A 23258-nucleotide genomic window follows, 5' to 3' on the forward strand; every position below is an offset into this window, starting at 1 on the left:
GAAGGTCTAATATATTTACCATCTTTATGCTTGGTACACAGTAGACAACGTTTATAGTAAGAAAAAAATGAGTAAGTGCTTAGACTATGGCTATATACTTGATTTCTTACCTTGTACACAGGTAAGAGTGATTTTGATCAGTGAATTTTAATTATAGAAGTTTAAAGTTTTAAAGGTTTCTCAACACACTGCCTGTTACCTGGATGTGACTGCTGGCTTCATGTTGTTTGCTAAATGCCAGTGAGCTGAGAATATAAAAGAGTTTTCGTATCTGCTGAGGGGACATATTATCCAGATAATCTAAAATGCCCTATGAGAAAAAAAATTAGGTTAGCAACTAATATTTTCTTCTTGTAAATAAGAAAATTAAAATCCTTAGAACAGGCATAAGAGGCATCCAGATAACCACAAAAGCTCAAGTTCTCTCAAGCTGTGCTCAGATCCCAAAGGGTTAGTCAACCTAATGTATCTCCTAGTTTCTCCCTATTCTTCTTCTCCACCCTTCCCTTCTCAGTGAAAATATTACTCTGCAGAAGTTGTATCTCTGACTTTATTCCTTATCATAATATGCCTTCTCAGCTTCCACTCCATGAATTACTTATTCATTCTCTACAGATGTGGAAGAAGTCATAAGGGAAATACTTTTTGACCTTGGGCAAAACCTCAGCTTTCTCATCCCTACTATGGGGATAACATGACCTACAATTGCCATTCCAAGCCCAGACGTGATTATGTCAACTCCCTGTTAAAAGCTTCTAATAGCTCTCTATGGCCTATAAAGTTGAAACTCTTTAGCATGGTATTTGAGACCCATCATAATCTGACACTGTCCTATGTCAGTGGGACAGCCTCACCTCCCACCAACCCTCACCATATGTCCCATTTGCCAACCACGCTAGTCTACTTGTCATCCTTGAGGTATTTCATGGACGTGGGTGCCAATAAGCTTGTTTAAACTGTCTTCTGCCTAGATGCACTTCCTTTTTCTCTTACCGAATCATGCCCAAACTTCAAAAATCACTCAAATCTAGTCTTTGAAGAAGTACCCAGTTTCCAAGGCCAAATTATCCTTACTCTGGTGTATTTATAGCACTTTACCTTTCTCAAAATTTCTCATGTTGTATTTACAGTGACTTGTTTATACGTTTCACTATCACCAAAGGCAAGAACTAAGTTTTATATACAGAACACCCAGAGTAGAGCCTGCACATAGGTACAAAGAAGTATTTGCTGAATGCATTAATACATACATAAATGAGTTATTCTTTTTCTATTATTTGCCCATTACTTCACCTCCTTCCCACCCTCTCCTACCAATTATAGTGCTCAGTATCTAGAATAGGAATTAAATTGCTGCTAATTAATGGATGCCAGATATCCCTCAGATACATGCAAGAAAGAAAACGGACTCAATATATGTCAACAGAGGGACAGATACCTTCACAAAGACAGCATTCAGCCTCATAGCAGATGGGTTTAGAACTACCAACTCTAGTAGGGCATCCAATGCGGTATCAACTTCAGCTTCATTCCCACTGCAGATATGGGTCACCAGGGCACCAACCACTTCCTATACGATAAAGAGTCAATAGAACAGTGTGAATAAAAATATGACATGGCCATCTTAAAAGGGTTAATGCTTGAGACCATTCCAATCTCAACTTGGTTAAAATCCCAGCCTGCCCTATGCCATTGTCTATTTATTTACTTTTCATTAATGTTGGATTTAGGAGGTTGAGGATTATGCCAACCTAACTACATGACATCCATTCTTGACTTATTTCCTAAGATTTATCAGTGAGCACTATCTAAGCCCTCCTGATCTTCCTTCCCTAGCATGTCTTTCTTTTTCATATACATTAAATAGTACTTTTAAGCTATGGCTGTACTTAATCTGTTTAAAATTTACTAAAAAGATGGAGCTCAAAGTGCCTGGCTGGCTCAGCTAGAAGGTGTAACTTTTGATCTTGCAGTTGTGGGTTCAAGCGCCATGTTGGGTATAGAGATTACTTAAAAATAAAATCTTTTTTTTTTTTTTTTAAATTCTTTATTTTTTTTTTTTTAATTTTTACTTATGATAGTCACAGAGAGAGAGAGAGAGAGAGGCAGAGACATAGGCAGAGGGAGAAGCAGGCTCCATGCACCGGGAGCCCGACGTGGGATTCGATCCCGGGTCTCCAGGATCGCACCCTGGGCCAAAGGCAGGCGCTAAACCGCTGCGCCACCCAGGGATCCCTAAAAATAAAATCTTAAAAAAAAAAGATGCAACTCAAGAAGTTAAAGGTTTTTACAGGTTAGACTTCTATGTTTCAAGCAAACATGAGCCATGACAGTATCTCTAAGACATTAAGATGGTTCAAAAAAATACCTTGTATGCCATTCCCTCTTTCCATTATACTGCTGCTCCATACTGAGCCACATGGTTTTCTCAACTGTAGAAGCTAGCTCATGCTAGCTGAATTTATTGCTCTGCTTTATTTTTATTGTTATTGCTGTTTAAATCTTTAAAGATTTGTCTTTATTTTTACAAGTTTTGTTCAAATGTTTTCACATTGTTAATAGTATAGCATGCACAAAAAATACAAAATAAGACATTCTGTTCTTTTCATAATTATTTTCCATAAGTACAGCCCTCCCTCTCTGGATATGTGCTATTAAATTTTGTGTCTTATATTGATGGGTTCTGGGTCACATCCTCAGACATTTCTCTTTCATTTGTTTTTCACCACAATTTTTTCTAGAGAACTACTCCAGGATCAACTGGCAGCTGATCATCCGCAGTTAAATTTTAATAATGCTCTCTTCCTGTATACTCTGAAAACTGCCCAATAACCCCAGCCCTTTCAGCCATGCTTTTCCTTTTTGTAAAATTTTTTATTTAAATTCAATTTGCCAACATAGGGCAGCCCAGGTGGCTCCCCGGTTTAGCACCTGCCTTCAGCCCAGGTCTTGATCCTGGAGACCTGGGAACGAGTCCCACATCAGGCTCCCTGCATGGAGCCTACTTCTCCCTCTGCCTGTGTCTCTGTCTGTCTCTCTCTGTGTCTCTCATGAATAAATAAATAAAATCTTTAAAAAGAAAAAAAAAAAAAGTTTGCAACATATAGTATAACACCCAGTGCTCATCCCACCAAGTGCCTTTCCTTAGTGCCCGTCACCCAGTTATCCCAGGTGGGAACATGCCTTCCCTTCCGCAACCCTTTGTTTGTTTCCCAGAGTTAGGAGTCTCTCGTGGTTTGTCTTCCTAATTTTTCCACACTCAGTTTCTCTCCTTTCCCTTATAATCTCTTTCACTATTTCTTATATTTCACACATGATTGAAATCATATGATTGTCCTTCTCCAATTGACTTATTTCACTCAGCATATAATACCCTCCAGTTCCATCCACATCGAAGCAAATGCTATTTGTCCTTTCCGATGGCTAATATTCCATTGTGTGTGTGTGTATACATATATACATATACATATATATGTATATATACCACATCTTCTTTACCCCCATGGTTTATTTAAATAGACTGGATGTGGACCTTCATTTTAAATTCAGGGAATTTTAGAGCTCAAAACGCAGTGTTAGATCCTCCAATCCAGTCTCCTCATTTTACTTAGACTAAGAATAGAACTAAGTTTTCCCAACTTTCAGTTCAGAGTTCTTTTTGCTTAAATGCCTTCCAGTCAACAAGAAATAAACATATAATATGCAAGTCACTTGGAATTTCATTTCTTCCTGTTCCCTCCCTTCCAAAATAAATATTTCAACATACCTGCTGACAGTAAGTGTCAAAAAATTTAAATGAGTATTTGTATAGGAGACTGCCAAACAAAATGATACTCTGGTCTAGGGAGTGCAACAAACTCTGAGCCAGTGATAGAATGGATGGACAAATATCCTTAAGGACCTTGATGGGGAAAAGAGAAGAGAAAATAAAGCTGTGTGAGGAAATTAGTTATTACAGAACCAAGACTTGCTAATAGCCCTTTTAGGATGTCAGAGTTCTTCTCACCAACTCTCGTTTTAACTTAAGGAAACTTAAATCTTTGTTTTACTCAAAATTACCCTTCATAATTCTGAGTTTTTTCTCAGGATCAGTGGGATTTGATGTATGGATAAGAAGTGACCAGGAAGCTGAAAGAACTTATAAATTATAAGCCTGGTAGCATCCTTCCTATCTACCCAATTGGGACTAGAATCCAGATCTTCTAAATCCCAATTTCCTCATTCAATCATACTGCCTTCCCGGGGATATTTGAAATCAATCTATAAAGTTCAAAACTAGTTAAATTGATTTCTCTTTAGATCGAAAAGAGAACTGATTATGTCTAAGCAATAAGGCAGAAGATGGACATTAATGGACTCAAAGTAAATAACCAGTTTAAAGTCTAGCTTCTTTACTGATACCATCACAATAAAGAAAATCTTAAATCCTGAATTGGGTATAATGCTTTGCTTAGGAAAATTCAATACAAAATTATATATGGGGTGCCTGGGTGGCACAGTTGGTTAGGTGTCTGACTCCTGGGTTTTGGCTCTGGTCGTGATCTCAGGGTTGTGAGGTCGAGCCCATCAGGCTCCACACTCAGTACAATCTGCTTGATTTCTCTCTCCCTCTACCCCTCCCCTCTCTCTAAAATAAGTGAATCTTTAAAAAAAAATTATATATGGTTTCTGCCTTCTGGAAAATTATAGCCCAAAACACATATCATTGCCAGAAATAAGCACAGAAAGGATTATAAGATAAAATAATACAAACATTAAATTCATTCCTAAATATAAAACCTTAAGACCCAACTGTATATTTTCATTGGCTCCTAAGCCAAGCCCCCTAAACCACTGGTTATCCAGTTTCCTAAGAAGGTACATGCTGTTAATAATCTGAAAATTCACCGGGAAACACCATTCCTAGTTTATACAACTCTAATTTAAATGGTTTACATTTCAACAGAAATAATCACCCAAGAGTCACAGTACTGAATGAGCAAATACGGATGGTTTAATAGATGCATAATTATGTTTCTATTTGCATTCTTCTGGTCCTTTTATGCTCAGGGTTTTTAAAAACTGCTTAGAACAGGATAAAGAAAAAAAAAGAACAGGATAAAGAAGGCAAGTTTATCAAAGCTGCAAATCACAAAGAGCTAGATAATGCAAAGTTAAGATTTCAAAATCTCAATGCACTTGAACAATGGGCTGAAACTAAGAAGAAAAAAATCTTTATATGGGAGCTGTAAAGCCTTCCATTTTAAGTTAAAAATCAAGTTATTTAAGTACGTAATTAGAAGACCTGAACTAAAAACATTTCCTATAAAAAATAATTTGGGGCTTGAGTTTAATCAGTCAACATCAACAAATTTTGTCACCTTTCATCTAAGAAGAGGAGACACCAATCTTAGGTTGGTTTTATTAACATCATAATGTCTCAATCAAGAAATAATCCTGTTATGAAGTATATTGAGCTTTTCGAAAATCAATATCCAGCACAGGTGGTATTGTTAAGAATCCCACACTAGGTAAGAAAGGTTAAAAATAACTTCTCTAGGGGCCTCCTGGGTGGCTTAGTGGTTGAGCGTCTGCCTTTGGCTTGGGGCGTGATCCTGGGGTCCTGGGATCCACTACTGCAATGGGCTCCATGCAGGGAGCCTGCTTCTCTTTCTGCCTATGTCTCTGCCTCTCTCTCTCTGACTCTCGTGAATAAATAAATAAAATCTGGGGATCCCTGGGTGGCTCAGCGGTTTAGAGCCTGCCTTCCACCCAGGGCATGATCCTGGAGTCCCAGGATCGAGTCCCACATCAGGCTCCCTGCATGGAGCCTACCTCTCTCTGTCACTCTCATGAATGAATGAATGAATGAATGAATGAATAAATAAATAAATAAATAAATAAGTAAATAAATAAGTAAATAAATAAAATCTTTCCAAATAAAAAATGACTTCTCTATAACTTTCAGACTAATGTTGTCTGACTCTCTGATACTTACCAAGTAATGAATATAGAATGTACTCTGTAGAAGCTCTTCTTGAAAGCAGCCTGATCGAATCTTATTTCTTAGCACTCTCTCAATGTACTTCTTTGTCTGAGTGTTTGTGCTATAGATGATGAGAAGCATTGCCAAGTCAAAAGTCTATTGTTAATAAATATGACAAAAGAGAAATAGTTTAATAAATCAGTACATTTATTTCCATGAAATAGCAGCTCACAACTTTTTCCCATGAAAACACAGTAAGAGTGATCCTCATTTGCTCAACATACTCCCATGGCAGTATCTACATTTTTTTTTCTTTTTCAGAAAACCCACAAATGTTTACCAGAAAAATAAAGTGCTACACCTATTAACCACTGGTATCTCTTATGAAAACATTGGAATATAAGTTGAAGTGATGTTATTACAGAAATAACTTTGAATATCCTCACATTTATTAAAGAAAAAACACTGGCCAACCTCAGTATATATTCCTATTCATTATTAGGAAAACTACTTTCTGAAAAGTTGGAGAGACTGTAAATGTGTTCAATATGAAAAAAATTGATAGTCATTTTCAGATTATACAGCCTCTAAAAAGAATAAGCTAGACTATATATACATGTATTAATATATACATATTTTTAAAAGATTTTATTCATTTGACAGAGAGAGAGAGAGTGCACGCATGCGTGAGCTGGGGGAGTGGCAGGCAGAGGGAGAGGGAGAAGCAGACTCCCCACTAAGCAGGGAGCCTGATGTACGGCTCAATCCCAGGACCCTGAAATCATGACCTGAGCCGAAGGCAGATGCATTACCATCTGAGCCACTCAGGTGCCCCAACTAGATTATATTTTTTGACATTCATGACATCGTGAAGTTAAAAAAAAGCAACCTGCAAGACAATAATAATAGTAAGATTTTATTTTTGTAAAAATATACAAACATAAATATGTGTAAGTATAAGAGTAAGCATGCCTGCATTAATACACACATACAGCTTATATACGAATAGGAAAAAATCTAGAACAATCATCCATGAAGAATGGAACAGAGAGCAAAGGGAAACTTTAACGTTTTTAGACTCCTTGTGGAATTTTTTTTCTCCCCAATTAGCTTGTATCAACTATGTTTAAAAAAAAAAAAAGGTTAAAAAAGTCAACCAGGACAAAAAAAAAATTATTCAGAACTAATACAATTCAAGAGCAAACACTAAACAATCAAATTAAAACATGGATCAAGTACTTTTTAAAATTTTCTTATTTTAAAAGAGCAAGCATGATGAGTTGGGTGGGGGGAGGAGAGAGAATCATAAGCAGACTCTATGCCCAGGGCAGACCCTGATGTGGGGCTCAATCTCAAGACCTTGAGATCATGACCTGAGCCAAAATCAAGAGACAGCTGCTTAACTGACTGAGCCACCAGGTGTCCCTGGGCCGAGGATCTAAACAGAAATTTTCTTAAAAACATACTAACAGACAACTGATACATGAAAAGATGCTAATTATCAAGGAAATACAAATCACAACCACAATGAGATCTCATCTCACACTTGTCAGAATGGCAATCATTAAAAAGACAAGAGACATGGGATACCTAGGTGGCTCAATGGTTGAGCATCTGCCTTCGTTTGGCTCAGGGCGTGATCCTGGGGCCTGGGGATCGAGTCCTGAATCAGACTCCCTGTGAGGAACCTGCTTCTTCCTCTGCCTGTCTCTGCCTCTCTCTCTGTCTCTCATGAATAAATAAACTCTTAAAAAAAAAAGAAAAAAGAAAAAAAGACAAGAGACAAGTGCTGGTCAGGATGTAGAGAAAGGGAATTGGTGCAGCCACTATTGAAAACAGTACGGAGGTTCCTCAAAAAATTAAAAATAGAAATATCCACATCTGGATATTTATTTAAAAAAATACTAATTCAAAAAAAAAATAAAATAAAAATACTAATTCAACAAAAACATTGCACTCCTATGATCCCTGCACATTATTTATAATAGCCAAGACATGGAGGCAACCTAAGTGAAAAGAAAAAGTAGTAAGTACACAGATACACAAACACACACATTGGAATATTATTCAGCCATAAAAGAATCAAATCTTGCCATTTGCAACAATATGGACAGATCTTGAGGACATTCTGGTAAGTGAAATAAGTCAGACAGAAGGACAATTACCTTATAATCTCACTTACATGTGCAATCTAAAAAGTAAATAAATAAATAAATAACAAAATAAAATATACACAAAACTGAATTCATTGATAGAACAGATTGGTGGTTGCTAGAGGCAGGGGGAAGGGGGCAAACGGGAGGGGCACCTGGCTGGCTCAACTGGCAGAGCATGCAATTCTTATTCTTGGTTATAACTTCGAGCCCAACATTGTGTGTAGAGATTACTTAAAAATAAAATATTTTTTTTAAAAAGGTGCAGGGAATCAAAAGGTACAAATTTCCAGTTATAAAATACATAATGGGGTGCCTGGGTAACTCAGTCTATTAAGTGTCTGACTTCTGATTTTGGCACAGGTCATGATCTCAGGGATGTGAGTTCAATCTCTGCACTGAGCTCCACACTGGGCATGGAGACTAAAAAAAAAAAAAGAAAAGAAAAAGAACATAAAAACAATGCAGAAGCATACAAAATGTTTATGACAAAATGTCAAAAGAAAAAAATCAGAATACACAATTATATTTATAATTAAAATATGTAAAAACAGGTAAAATAGGTATATAGGTGACCAAAGGTCATACAAAAATTTAAAAAATTGTTAGGTTATTCTGATCCATCCTCTACAAAAAATCGAGGTTTTCATTGCTTTATTCAATACCATAAATGCTTTTAAAATAGTCACCCAACAATTTGGATAATCTAACAAAACCCGAAAACAAAACAGATTCCAAATAAGTAAAGTCCTTAATGGTAACCAATTAGTACATAAGAAACTCAGTCATCTGGTTTCTTCACAGAAGAAAAAATTTCCATAATTAAGACAGATTTGGTACCACTGCCTTGACAGTGAATGGATGGAATATTTGGTTCACTCTAGTCAAGTTGACATGGGCAAAGGAAAGTAAAACATGGAATGCCATTATCTTGACAATTCCATTTGGTGGAAGGAAGAGTAATCAGACAGATACAGGGACCTGACTCATTCCCCAAGTGACTCCTGTCTTCATCTATGGGAACTTTACTTCTTGGGACTGCAACTCGCTGTGCTTGTTTGGAATGTTAATATTTCCCCTTACCGATAGCTTGGGTTTATTTTATTGCCAAAATGAGTAGGAAAGACCATCTGGCAAGTCATCCCCTCAGATCATCATCCCCAGACAGCTAACGTTTATTAGAGCAGCTACAGAAGGCACAGAAGGGATGACTAGAGAAAGTAAGAGAAAAGAAGGAAAGCTAGCCGATATAATTAATTTTAAGTCTGCATTACTTAAAATGTATACTACATTTACATTACCTTGTGTTCAGACACTGAGGCAGTGCTTTCAATTGCCTAAAAAAACAAGGGTCACAAAAATATTACAACAACTAAGTAGAACACGTTTCACCTTATTCAGCATGCCGTTCCCTTGAGAACCGATCTGCCCATGTGGCAACCATCATCTATCATTTCTACTTGACTGACTTTTAATACTTTTGTATCCACCCACCTTTACTTACATATCCTGTCACCAGTTGCCACTTACTTCTTCCTTAATGTTCAAAGTCAAAAAGACCTCACTCACCTTAATCCAGGCTTCTGAAATGATTTTCTCATATCTAACAGCTGACTTTATTACATCGAAAAGAAGAATAACACAGTCCTGACCGCTGTTTTCTTGATTTCCTGAAGAACTACAAGTAGCAGAGGGAGAAAAAAAATCATTCTTCCACCTACCAAAGAGGAACCTATAAAATCTGGATTCCCGTTTACTAGTCAAGTGTCTGTCCCAAGGCACAACTTCATGTGTAAACTGCCTAATAAACCTATACTATTATCTACCTCGGATTGATCTGAATAGCCAGGAGACTACATCCAACCTGCCCATGTATATACATACACACACATTACATGTACCACATGCATATGATTTGAAAATGTACAGTAGTACATGCAAACAATATTATTACCATTATTTATAGTGGCAAATATTAAGATCTACTGTCCTGGCTTCAGGATAAATGTCAGAAAACTTTCCTTGCCTATGTGAGAAAAAGGGTGGAAACTGTTGATGACATTATTATACCTTTGTCGTCCTTTATTTTTCAACTTGCTTTGGGAAGCCTGCAACCGTGATGGCAAAATACAATGCTGCAGATCCAACTTCTCCCGAAGTTCAGAAATTACCTGTGGAAAATAAATATTAAGCTATGTGTTCTGCTCATTCATAGTGCATATGCAAAGTCCATTCTTTCAATAGAATCATAACAATCTCCTGAAAGATTAAGAAGAATCACTAAATGTTAGACAAGGCATTTTTTTTTTTAAGATTTTATTTTTAAATAATCTCTACACCCAACATGGGGCTCAAACTCACAACTCTGAGATCAGGAGTCACATGCTCTACTGACTGAGCTAGCCAAGTGCCCCTAGACAAGGCATTTTAAAAAGGAGAGTTGATGAAAATAGCTAATGCAAGGATAGTACGTCAAGCCCTTCAAAATTCCAGAATTCCTTGAAGTTTTACACTGAAATAGCAAATATAACGTATAGTAGCTTATATAACAATAAATCTGGCTAGTTCCATTCTATCCCCTGAATACTATTTGGATTAATCAACATTATCAACTAGTTTGGGGACAGAGAAGAGAAATTAGAAACCATGAATTTAAATAATGTATCTTCATGTATCTTCATCTAGGTAAGTCTCTTTTCCATTACTGATTTTCACAAGGGCACCACTGCTACATTCTGCATTCCTAAGGATCTAGAGCACCCTACTAGTGTTGTTGAGAAATAAAACGGTACCTCAAGTGCATCTGTGGCTGTTACAGAATGAAGAATGAACTTGATTATCACAGGTAAATCATCCAATTTGACAGATAACAGCTTACTCATCACCAATTGGCGGACCTAAACATAAAAAGCACAAAAACCTTAAATATTTTTATGTTAATACCTCAACCCCGTTAGGTAAATTAGAAAACTTACTTCTCTCATTTTTCTCACTTGTAATTTAGGAAGAAAAACAATTTGTTTTATTTTTATTTTATTCCAAACTACAAGTTTTCAATGGTTAATGCCACAGTTTCTTCAAAAACAGACAGGTGATAAATGTAAAAGTGTATCATCTTACAATTTAGAGCCTGAATTTTCCACTGGCTGGAGGAAGACACGTAAAATTGTTATTCCTATGAAGAGCAGTGTGTAAATATTATGCAAGATAGAGATATCCACTAAAACTTACTGGCTTGAAACAGAGCAGCAAATCCATCATACTATGGCATATGAAGTTCATCAAAAAGGGAAAAAGAGATGAAATGACATTCAATATTGTTTCAAAATTAAACTTTTATATGCAACTGCTTCAAAGCAATGGCTGACATTGGATCTGGGAGGTAAGAAAGCTAGCTCTGTTTCTGGAGAGGAGAATCCTTCCTACCTGAGTCAGGAGCTTCGGGTCAAGTCGGAGGCTGGAAAGGACATCCAGGATAGGGACAGTGAGTAGAGTATTCTCCATTAAAAGCTCACTGTGAATGATGGAAAAAGAGAAAAGCTGTGCAACTTTTAACAGAGCTGGGCAGATAATTACTTGGAAAATCACTCAGAGTACAGGAAGAAAGGACATACTCAGTTCCCACTGAATTTTTTTATAGTATATTTCATTCAAAATTGTTTTGATAAAAAAAAAAAAATACATGCTCAGGGCGCCTGGGTGGCTCACTTGGCATCTGGGTGCCATCTGATTTGGGCTCTGGTCATGATCCCAGGGTCCTGGGATGGAGCCCAGTGGCAGGCTCCCCGCTCAGCAGGAAGTCAGCTTCTCCCTTTCCCTTTACCCCTCCCTCAGCTGCTGACTCTCTCAAATAAATAAATAAAATCTTTAAAAAAAAAAAAAATACATGTTCATTATAGAAAAATCAAACAACAGAGTAGAAAGAAGAAGCCCTTCCTCACCATCTCCACTACCCAGAGGTAACCAATACTGAGTTGGGCACATATCTTTCCTGAGAAAAGGAAAAAGAAAACCTACAACAATTACAATGAACTATGAGAAGTATGACAGATGTACATGAAGGGCATTACAGGAGCACAGAGTAGAGAAAAGTGATGGTTTCGAAGAAAAGGCTATGCAAAAGTACAAGCTGGAATTAAGCAGGCAAAGTAGATGGTACAGTACTGCAAGTACAGTGCTATACCCAGAGGGAGCATCCTGCCCAAAACCACAAAAGCAAGAAATCATCGGACATTTTTAGGGGTATCTTTGCAGACAACTAAAGAAAAGGAAGTACTACAAACTGAATTTTTAAAACTATTTTGAAGATAAGAAATTGCATTAAAACAAAAATCCCATTAAGGAGGGATACCGCTCTCTTTTCTTTAATTACTGTCTTACCAATTACTATTTTTCACATTAATGATAGTAAGCAATGTTTTTAGCAATGGGTCTGATGGGTACATCGGAATGAATCATTTAGGGACCAAAGAATGTAGAAGACTGATAAGCTCTACAAATGATTTATATATGCAGTCACAACCGAGGACTCCCTGGGTGGAAGAAATGCTAACGAAACAATTGGATTACATTTAGGTGTCCAAAGACCAAATTTATATGCCTAATCCTAACCCAGACTTCATATTCATGTCTAGTATACTGTGTAAAAAAAAGTAGATGGGTCTACTCAAAAATATGCTCATTATTACAAAAATAAGTCAAATCCCATACCTAGTCATGGAAGATAGATACTATCCTCTTTTATATAAATAGGAATACATTACCACTACCATTTTCATTCTGCAGTGTTAAGGCCTCCAGAGTGGGAACTTACCCACCTGAGTTCCTTCCCTACATCAGCATGCTGGGAATCCCCTAGAATCTCTGGTAGGCTGGTGACAAAGTCATGCTGCAGGTACAGTGGAGCAATACTGATCAGCTGCATGATCTTGGTGGTGAGATCCTATAGTGGAGGAGACCATTAGAATTGTTGCACATTACCCAGAGAAAAACATCCTCCTCACAAAACATAGACCTGGAATTATTTTATGTACAATATGCATTCAGACTCAAAGCCTAAATTCAGATGTAAATGAACCAGAAATTGTCACACATGGGATGGTAAACAGAAAACAAGTACAGTGAATGGTATATTATCTAATGAGTCTGTTATATACTTCATTTAATCTTCACGACTCTATGGAGTCTGTGTGACAGTTCCTTTTTTTTTTTTTTTTTAAGTAGACTCCACACTCAACATGGGGCTTAAACTCACAACCCTGAGATCAAGAGTCACATGCTCCACTGACAGCTCAGCAACCAGACAATTCCCATCTTTAAAATACGAGGATATGCGTTGTCCAAGGATACACAGTAAGTACAATACAATAAATAAATAATACAAAACTCCAGTCCACAGGAGATTCCAAAACTCATGTTCTTCCTAATAAAGATTAAGGCTTGGAATGCCTGACAAAAATTAAAAAAATAATTTAAAGAACTCTGAAGAGAAATACACCTCACACAGCTCAAAATTGATTCAATTTTACCAAAATGCTTAATAACAAATCACATAATTCCTAAAACTTTTCTCATATGTAATCAAATTAAGCATTTGCAGCATGGTAGTTTGGTCTGGAATCTCAATGCTCTTGAGAAATAAAACATAGTCATCTCTGTACTTTGGAAAGCTACTTAATTTCTTTCCAAATATTTATTTAATAGATATCTAGTCATAATTAGAAAAACTTATTTTTTTGAGAAATTTAAAAGGTGAAATATCCATGATTATCAAATTATGAAACAAAAAAAAGCTAATAAATAGAAAAATGTGAATTTTCAGTTTAGAAAAGAAAAAAAAAAACCCTATAAATTCCAGAAGTTTGGTTAAGTTTATATAGAAAACAGATTCTAAATCCAAGACACAGGGCAGCCCCAGGGGCCCAGAGGTTTGGCGCCATCTTCAGCCCAGGGTGTGGTCCTGGAGACCTGGGATCAAGTCCCCCATCAGGCTCCCTGCATGGAGCCTGTTTCTCCCTCTGCCTGTGTTTCTGCCTCTCTTTCTCTGTGTCTTTCATGAATAAATAAATAAAATCTTAAAAATAAATTTAAAAAAATAAATCCAAGAGACAGAACAAGTTCCAAAGCCTACCTTGCCATCCACAATTCTGTCAAGCCATTTCAGCTGACTGATAATCAGTCTAGGTATATTAAGTCCATCACTGTTCACACTGAAATGTTAGGATAAGAAGACAGAAACTTAGCCTTTCTGACTTACACAACAGCAAGCATTAAAAGTGTAGAAACCCTTTCAGACATTCAATTAACATTTACTGAACATTTACACATTACAAGCTGCATTAGACACACAGATGATACAAGAAAAGCATGATACATGTGTTAAGATGGAAGAAGACACTAAATTGTTAAAAGTGGCTGCATCTGGGGAGGGTTTAGAAAGGTTAAGATCTGCAGAGTATTTCTTAATAACAATGCAAACAAAAGACAATAAACTTGAACAAACTGAACGAGAATATTTTTAAAAGGTAGAAAACTAATTACATCAATGTGATAAGTACCGAAAAAAATCAAGCATATACTACTTTGGAAATATAAAAGGTCAAATTAGACTATGTTCGTGAAAATACTGAAAACCATGTATAAATGAAGAAATGCTGGGGGTACCTGACTGACTCAGTCAGGTGAACATCCAACTCTTGATTTCAGCTGTCATGATCTCATAGGTCTTTTTTTTTTTAAGATTTATTTATTTATTCATGAGAGACACAGAGATAGAGAGGCAGAGACATAGGCAGAAGGAGAAGCAGGCTCTCCACAGGGAACCTGATGTAGGACTCGATCCCAGATCCCAGCATCACGCCCTGAGCCGAGGAGAGACGCTCAACCACTGAGCCACCAGGTGTCCCAATGATCTCATAGGTCTTGAGGTCAAGCCCTACATGTGGCTTCATGCTCAGAGGGGAGTCTGCTTGAATATGCTCTCCCTCTGCCCCTCCTCCCACTCAAGTGCATGCTTGCACACACACATGGGTGTGCACTCTCTCTCAAACAAATAAATCTTAAGAAAAAAAAATACTGGCTGTTATTATTTCCCCCAAATGACAGCATCTGCCTTCCTCCCAACCTCCTATGTCTAAAGTTTTAGACCACCTCCAATTTCTTTTCTTGAAAGCATTCTATCTCTGTCAAATTTAACTGCTGAAAAAGACATAAAGCATCTATGCAAGCCATCCAGGAAAAGCACAAATTTGTAAAGCTCTATCTTTAAATGTATTATTACCATATATAAGACCTAGAAAAAAACACATATTAAAAATGAGAAAGTAAAAATGACCTAGAATTCTGTCATCCAGAGAGGTCCATTATTAATATGCATATGTATCTTTATGTATGGTATGTGTATATATATATATATATTTTAAAGATTTATTTTAGAGATAGAGAGAACACATGCACAGGAGGGAGGGGGGAATGGGAAGAAGAGGAAGAGAGAAAATCCCAAGCAGACTCCAAACTGAGCATGGAGCCCGATGCAGTGCTCAATCTCACAACCCTGAGATCATGATCCAAGCCGAAATCAAGTGTCAGATGCTTAACTGACCGAGCCACCCAGGTGCCCTTGTATTTTTTTTAAATAAAATACTGGGCTAAACTGTAAATACTAATTTGTAACCCGATCTTTGATTTTTTTCCAATTAATGCAAGGTATTAAAAAGTCCTCTGTATAATTTTTAATGTCCACATAATATTCTATTGCAGGGATGTACCTCATTTACTTAACCAATCCCCTAGAGTTAAACATCTTCATTATTATTTTTTGTTAACTAGTAATTGTATTTATTACTGTTTTCATTTGGTTATTACCTTAGGATATATTAAAGACATGGTTGAACACTAAAGAGTATACAAACTCTAAGGTTTTGATAGACATGACTTACTGCCCTTCAGAATAACTTGAACCAATTGATTAGCAATGTATAAGCATGCCTGTTCATTACACTCAATAAGGAAGATCCTTTGAGAATGGAAAAAAAAGTATGTATTGTTTTAAATTTGTATATTTGATTATTAATGAAGATGAACATTGAGAAAAAAATGTTTCATGCTCTTATATTTCTTATTGTGTGTGTGAAAAAAATTTATTTTTAGATTTATAGCCAGCTGGACTCAGTTTAGATGATCCCAGTTTTGTTGGCAACATCCAAAGCATCACAGTCAGGAGCCAGTGAGGAGCCAGTCGAACATATGCTTTCTTCTCTCCATCAGGCCTGATCAAGGCGTTGACCTTGGCCACATCAATGTCATAGAGCTTCTTCACAGCCTGTTTGATCTGGTGCTTATTGGCCTTGACGTCCAAAATGAACACAAGTGTGTTGTTGTCTTCTTTTTTCTTCATGGCTGACTCAGTAGTCAGTAGGAATCTGATGGATCAAGCTTGTTTCTCCTGAGGACGCTCTTTCGAGGATATCTGGGCTGCCTTCGGAGACGGGGTCTTGGGTTGTCCGAACGTAAGTGACTAGGTGACGTGCAGATCTTTTATTTTGTAACTGTGCACGCCTTTCAACATTGCTTTTTTAGCTTTCAAAGCCTTTGCTTTGGCTTTGGAAGCGGCAGGGGCTTCCTTCTTCGCCTTCAGTGCCATGTTCGTGAATGAGATGCTCTCTTGTATTTGTGAATTGTCTATTCATGACCTCTACTGTTCTATTAGGTTGTTCATTTTTTCCCAACTTCATTATGTTTTAAAGCAAATTAAAAAAAAAAAGATAGTACACGTACACTATAAAATTGAAAAGGTAAAGAACAGTATTCATAGAACATCTGATTCCAGGCAATTGACTCCTCTCCTTGGAGACAACCACTATTACCAGTTTATTGTGTACCCTTCTAAGAACATGCAGTCATATAAATAGATGAAATTTCAAAAAAAAAAAAGACACCCCAGTAAAATTTTAGTAGTCACTTATGAATCTGGTGTCATGATCAATATGACTTTCAGAGAAAACAGTGATGCTTCAGAGTAATCTTTTCAGACAGAAATTTAACTGCACAAAGGTAATGTAAGCATTCCAGAATAATTCCACTTACTTTTCAAAAAGAAATTCTGGCAACTTTTCAAATAAGGTTTTGATAATGGCAGGCTAAAAAAAAAGACATAAGGAGTTAGGAGATGGTCTTTAAATACACAACAGAAATACATAATTAATCACAATTTGCTCCAACAAGAGCTCTTGGAGGAAAAGCCCTGCTATAATTGAAATCCTCTTATTTTAAGAATGGCCACTTGAATGCTGCCTATATTTTGAACATAAGCTGAGACTTGTCAATGATGTCTTCTAAAATATTACAAAATGATTATGAAGGCAGTATGAAAATAACCAAATCAAAAATATTATTATGACAACTGTTAACCCATGAAATGCAGACTTAAAAGATTATCAAATAGTTTGCAAGAGAAGATTTCTCTCCAGAAGAATAAGAGGGCTCTTAAATGTAAGCTAACTAAATTATATTGAAGATTTCCAAAGAAAAAGATGGAATAAGAATATGGGAAGAATAATAATGGGAGAGAGAAAAAGAGAAAAAAATAGACAACAGGGTAAGACAAGACCTTCCATTGTATGTTTTTATAATTTGAAACATTTAAAACATGTCAGATCATTGTCTATTCAATACATTAAAAGAAAGGAGAAAAAGGGCAAAATAAAAGTTAAAAAAAAGTTAACCAGCAAATAACAACCCAAACAGGAGATGACATAGATGTGAATATGGCAGAGATATATAAGGTACTCAGAGCACAAGGAAGGAAGCCTTACAAATCAGGAATCAGAGGCTGAGGGAATAAATGAAATTTCAAAAAAATGTATTGGGCTATAATTAGCTCAGTCCAAAGCCACAGATACTGCCCTACCAGATGTATGTCAGGATTCCGGCTGTGGTTAAGTACTGCAAACCCAAACTCTCCTGTTAACTCTACTCAACTCTGTGTTCTAGGCATTTAGACTTGGACATATACCACAAATCACATCCATCAAATATTTGCAGAAAAAGTGGCACAGTCTCACCTGTAATATGTCAATTCCCAGAAGCAATTTAATGAGGCTCTTAGAGTAAGATGTGCCCATGCTGAAAAAAAAAATTTTTGTTTTCTATTTTTTCATTTTAATGTTATCTTTTTTTCATAAAATTGGCTAAATATACATATTTTTTAAAGATTTGTATTTATTCATGAGAGACACAGAGAGAGGCAGAAACATAGGCAAAGGGAGAAGCAGGCTTCCTTAGGGGAACCTGATGCAGGACTCAATTCTAGGACCTCGGGACCATGAGCCAAAGGCAGACACTCAATCACTGAGCTACCCAGGTACCCCTAAATATATAATATTTAGAGAAACTATCCTGTTATATCAGAAATATAGAACATGAAAAGAAGGCTCTTTTTTTTTTAAGATTTCATTTATTTATCTACCTATTTATTTCAGAGAGAGAGTGAGCATGAGCAGGGGGAGAGACAGAAGGGGAGGGAGAGGGAATCTGAAACAGATCCTGAGCTGAACAGAGTCTTGAGGCAGGGCTCGATCTCACAACTGTGAAATCATGACCCGAGTGGAAAACAGGAGCTGGATGTTCAACTGACTGAGCCACCCAGGCACCTCGAAAAGATGATTCTTAAACAAAGAGAAGTAGAAAGTTAAAATTCTATCAACAGAGATGAGACATACTCTAGAAAACACTCTGATTCTTAGTCTTATAACTATAAATTAATAATTTAAAGATAAGGTTAAAACCGAGGAAAATACAGTTATAAAAAGTGAAATTCAAAAAAAGCATTTTCCTCCCACCACCATCTCCCAATCATTAGTATAACAGACTAAACTTTAGGCTTCATGACTTCAAGACTCCATGTTTCCACTCCACACCTGGCTTCCTCATCCTGCAGGCGTTCACAAGACAAAAGGCAGTTCCTGAAACTGTCTTGGTCCTCAATGTAAGACTCCAGGCCACTAACAAATTCTTCTATTATCTTAACGACATTGAAAAAACAAAGGGTAAGATTTTTACTTTAATATTTGCTAAAAATCATTCTAGCCCATTCAATTTTATGCCAGCATCTTTATATTCCCAATTCCAGAGTACTGCTGGCAAAAGCAAAAAAGTACCAGGAAGAAACACATACTTTGGGATAAGAAGGATGTTTCCTCAGAGTCTGAAAGAGCTTCTTTTGGAAAACAATTTGATCCACAGCTAAGAGGAAAAAAACAGTTGGTCACCAGAGTCTTTAATATCTACCATAGTTTTACTTACCTAAAGATGTAAGTCTCCTATCTTATGAAACCAATAAAGATATTTTCAACCTAATTTCAGAGCCAACTTTTCTAAACCCATGGTAAAACAGATTTAGCTTTGACAAAGGATAGCTACTAAGTGTTCTAAAAAACATACAGAATAATGGAGTAATCTATGCCCTAAAAGCAGCTTTAAATGGCTTTATAAATTTTCTTCTGAAGTTACTGACACAAGTCTAATTATTCTCTTGAGTATTTATTTTTCCACAAGAAAACACAAATACTGTCATGACATTTTTTATAAAAAAATTAGAATTACTTTAACATGCATTAATCAGAACCAAAGAATATAAAAAATATTCTTTAAAAAGCAGTATCATTGTCATTCTTGTCTCAAGATGGACAGCGCTCCCATTTTTAATCTTCACTGCCTCTCTATTTCAGAAATCCGTAATTCAGTTCTGAGCCGTGCACTAAACCCAGAGAAAAGATTTAAATTAATATATTACTTAGTTGATTCTGACTCTCTCCTGTTTTAAGAATAACTCCTGATGTTTTAAGAAGCTTTACAAAAACACTATCATTTTCTTCAACTTCAACGCGGACATGAGATTTCTTTGTCTTCTTGGAAAGCGGTTGCTTCCTGGCTTCTGAAAACAGACAAAATTTTCAAGAATGTGAAAAATAGTAAAGACCAAAAATGTAAACCCTAGAATAACCTTAAAGGGAAAATTGATGGGTTCTTTAAGAATTATATTGAAACTGATGTTGTAGTAAAAATCTCTAACAATGGTCAGCAATAGTGGCTTACAAACAAACCAACCAACAAACGGAATTACTTTTGCCTATTGCATTTTCATATGAGAATTCAAAATGTGCCACTTTTAACAAAAATAACCATGGAAATGTTTTCCATCCAAATTCTAAAGCAGTCAGGGTGTCTCAAGCTGTTGTCTGCAAACCACTGCACTGAATCATTCAGAAGCTTATTAAAAGCACATTCTTAGATCACATCCCATAGTTACTCAATGAAAATCTTGGGGATGGGGCCTGGGCATCTGAATTTTTAAGAAGTTCTCCAGGTAATAATCTTGATGCACATCAAAATGTGAGAACCAATGATCTTGACATAGGAAAAAAAAGAATCAGACAGGTTTTCCTGCATCATGCCTTTGAGCACACATCCCAGATTGGTTTTATCCCAAGGCTTTCAATGCCAGAGAATAAAACATAATAAACAAAAACAAACAGGTACTTGAAATTAAGTAGGATTATTTCCTTTTCTCCCTTAATAACACATTAGAACTCCCTTAACAGAGTAGATGAGTATAATAAATGAAAAAAGACTATCAATCTGTTTTCATCAGAACTCTTAGTGCCTCTGTCAACTACATTCTCATATGGAGCATCTACACTGTTTCTTCACCCTTGGTGTGCTTGCTTTGATATAATGCCTTTCACTATCATACCTTTATCTGTACTATAATTTTAAGATTTTATTTTTAAAAAATCTCTACACCCAACGTAGGGTTCAAACTCACAACCCTGAGATCAAGAGTCACATGCTCCATTGACTGAGCCAGCCAGGCAACCCCATACTATTAATTATTTTTAAGGGAAAAAAGGAGACCATATGTTTGGTTTTTTTTTTAAAGGATAGAGACTATGTTGTACCTTCTGTCTCAGCACCTACATGATATAAGTGGGTAAGCTTTATAATACTAATTCCTCTTATGGACATGGAGACTGAAGCTCTGAGACTGTGAGCATGCCCAAAGTCATACATAGAATGAGAAGCAGAAACTCAACCCCAAATCTCCTGATACTAGATTCTGTGTGCTCTACCATTAAGCCTTGATGACTCCCAGCACTTGAAAGAAGGTACTTTATCTATCTGTGTGTTGCCAGAAATAAAACAACAAACGACTAGATACTTACTGGAGGCATCTTCTGTCAGACTCTCTTTATCCTCTGACTTTGACAACCTTCTCTTGGAAACCATTTTGACCAGAAGCCTTCTGCAATTAAATCACTTTCTAGAGCAAAATCAGAGAATAGAAGTTACCCCCTAGAAGCTAGATAAATCCTGAAAAATTAAAGCTATCACTCAAAGAAAACTACTCTATTCAACACCAAAGTGGTTCTAGTTTTTACACTAACGCTATCTTATCTAACTCCACATGCTGAGAGAATTTCAACTCCTGTATCTGGTCAATACTTCCTTTCAGAACTTGTGTACCTAGTTGCCTCTTTAGCCAGGCCATTTTACTCTCGCTGAAGGATAAAACCCAGTTCTCTTTCTGACACTCCAGATCCTTCATCATCTAGCTCCAACCTACCTCTACTTTAATTCATTAATCCAGTATTATATGTTGGAGACTGCACTAGGTGCTGGAGTTACAACTGTGAACCAGACATGATCCCTGCCCTCAGGGAGTTTACAGTAGAGTAGCAAAGAGTCTTGCTGTAGTTATTTAACCACAGTTATATAAGTGATCTCCTATAAGAGAGAAGCACAGGGTGCCATGAGGGCTTATAAGGAAATTTAGCCTAGTTGGGGGGTAGGAAGGAAAGCAGATGAGAGATGAGAGATGAAGGAAAGCAGGGACAATTTCCCAGGGATAATCTCTTTGAGTTGGGGGGTAGGAAGGAAAGCAGATGAGAGATGAGAGATGAAGGAAAGCAGGGACAATTTCCCAGGGATAATCTCTTTGAAATGATTTCAAAGCAAGGACTTGGAAGGCTGAAACAGAAGTTAGCCTGTAGAAGATGTAGGAGAAGAGTAGTCCCAGCAGAGAAAAACTCAACACTGAGCCAGTAAGGAGCCTGTAGAGTTAGAAACTGCAGAGGTAGGGGATGGCGGGAACCACAATAAGGGCCACCTAGTCGCTCTGGTACACCAGAACATTCCTGGTCTCAGGGCTTTTGCATAAGGTTGATTTCACCTGAAATGCTCTTATCTGCCTGGAAACTACTCCACATCCTTAAAGACACAGTCAAATGTCATCTTCCTTGAAAAACGTTCCTCCTATCCCCAAGGGCGTTTGCCACTCCAGCCCCCGGTTCCATACACTGTACCTAGGACCCCCTACCCCGTCACACCAGAGGTGAGGCTCCCAGAGAACAGGAACCCCGTTTAGTCTCCTACCTCAGTATCCCCAGTGCCCAGCGTAACATTTCTGAGAATGTTCCCTAAATGAGAATGGCTGGCAGGCAGGTAAATACTAATAACAAGAACGGTTTTTGAGTACTTTACAGTTAACACTTCACGTATCACTCACAAGCCTTCTTTTTTTTTTTTTTTAGTAGTGATTACTCTGGGGAGATTAACTCCATTGATAATGGAACTTTTTTTTTTAATTTTTTTATTTATTTGTGATAGTCACAGAGAGAGAGAGAGAGGCAGAGACATAGGCAGAGGGAGAAGCAGGCTCCATGCACGGGAGCCTGATGACTCACAAGCCTTCTTTTTTTTTTTTTTTTTTTTTTTTTTTTTTTAGTAGTGATTACTCTGGGGAGATTAACTCCATTGATAATGGAACTTTTTTTTTTAATTTTTTTATTTATTTGTGATAGTCACAGAGAGAGAGAGAGAGGCAGAGACATAGGCAGAGGGAGAAGCAGGCTCCATGCACCGGGAGCCTGATGACTCACAAGCCTTCTTGAGGTAGGTATCCTTATTCAGTGGGAGAGCTGGGTTTCAGGCAGTCTGACTCCAGCTGTACTTACTCTTGATCGTAATGATGGCTTCCAACAGTAGTTAACATTTACCGTGTGCCGCGCACCACGCTAAGTGTTTTCTTCGCCCACTGCCTCGTTAAATACTCACAACCATGATCAGCCATTTTACAGACTAAA

The 23258-nt window shown here is 37.0% G+C and overlaps 1 protein-coding gene across 10 annotated transcripts in view; it reads right to left on the minus strand.

The window, feature by feature from the left end:
- FANCD2 (FA complementation group D2) overlaps positions 1-23258 on the minus strand; it is a 57802-nt gene that overhangs the window by 33945 nt on the left and 599 nt on the right. For 6 of the 10 annotated variants that reach the window (XR_013357429.1, XM_077857835.1, XM_077857830.1 and 3 more), the window contains exons 2-18: positions 21339-21436; positions 19910-20050; positions 19292-19359; positions 19035-19138; positions 18180-18240; positions 17203-17255; positions 14249-14327; positions 12936-13060; positions 11545-11632; positions 10911-11015; positions 10189-10289; positions 9688-9796; positions 9420-9455; positions 5978-6121; positions 3767-3901; positions 1439-1570; positions 200-310 (exon numbers count right to left, since the gene is read on the minus strand). Coding sequence is in view for 9 of the 10 variants with exons in the window: in XM_077857835.1 (XP_077713961.1) it covers positions 200-310; positions 1439-1570; positions 3767-3901; positions 5978-6121; positions 9420-9455; positions 9688-9796; positions 10189-10289; positions 10911-11015; positions 11545-11632; positions 12936-13060; positions 14249-14327; positions 17203-17255; positions 18180-18240; positions 19035-19138; positions 19292-19359; positions 19910-20050; positions 21339-21402 (1656 nt within the window). In the remaining variant the exon portion in view is untranslated. Of the gene's footprint in view, positions 1-199; positions 311-1438; positions 1571-3766; positions 3902-5977; positions 6122-6145; positions 8157-8216; positions 8542-9419; positions 9456-9687; positions 9797-10188; positions 10290-10910; positions 11016-11544; positions 11633-12935; positions 13061-14248; positions 14328-17202; positions 17256-18179; positions 18241-19034; positions 19139-19291; positions 19360-19909; positions 20051-21338; positions 21437-23054; positions 23076-23258 lie in introns of those variants that run through there. The other 4 variants (XM_077857834.1, XM_077857833.1, XM_077857838.1 and 1 more) reach the window with 4 other exon arrangements.

This window comes from Canis aureus, chromosome 19, assembly GCF_053574225.1.
Source record: "Canis aureus isolate CA01 chromosome 19, VMU_Caureus_v.1.0, whole genome shotgun sequence".
Lineage (NCBI taxonomy): Eukaryota > Metazoa > Chordata > Mammalia > Carnivora > Canidae > Canis > Canis aureus.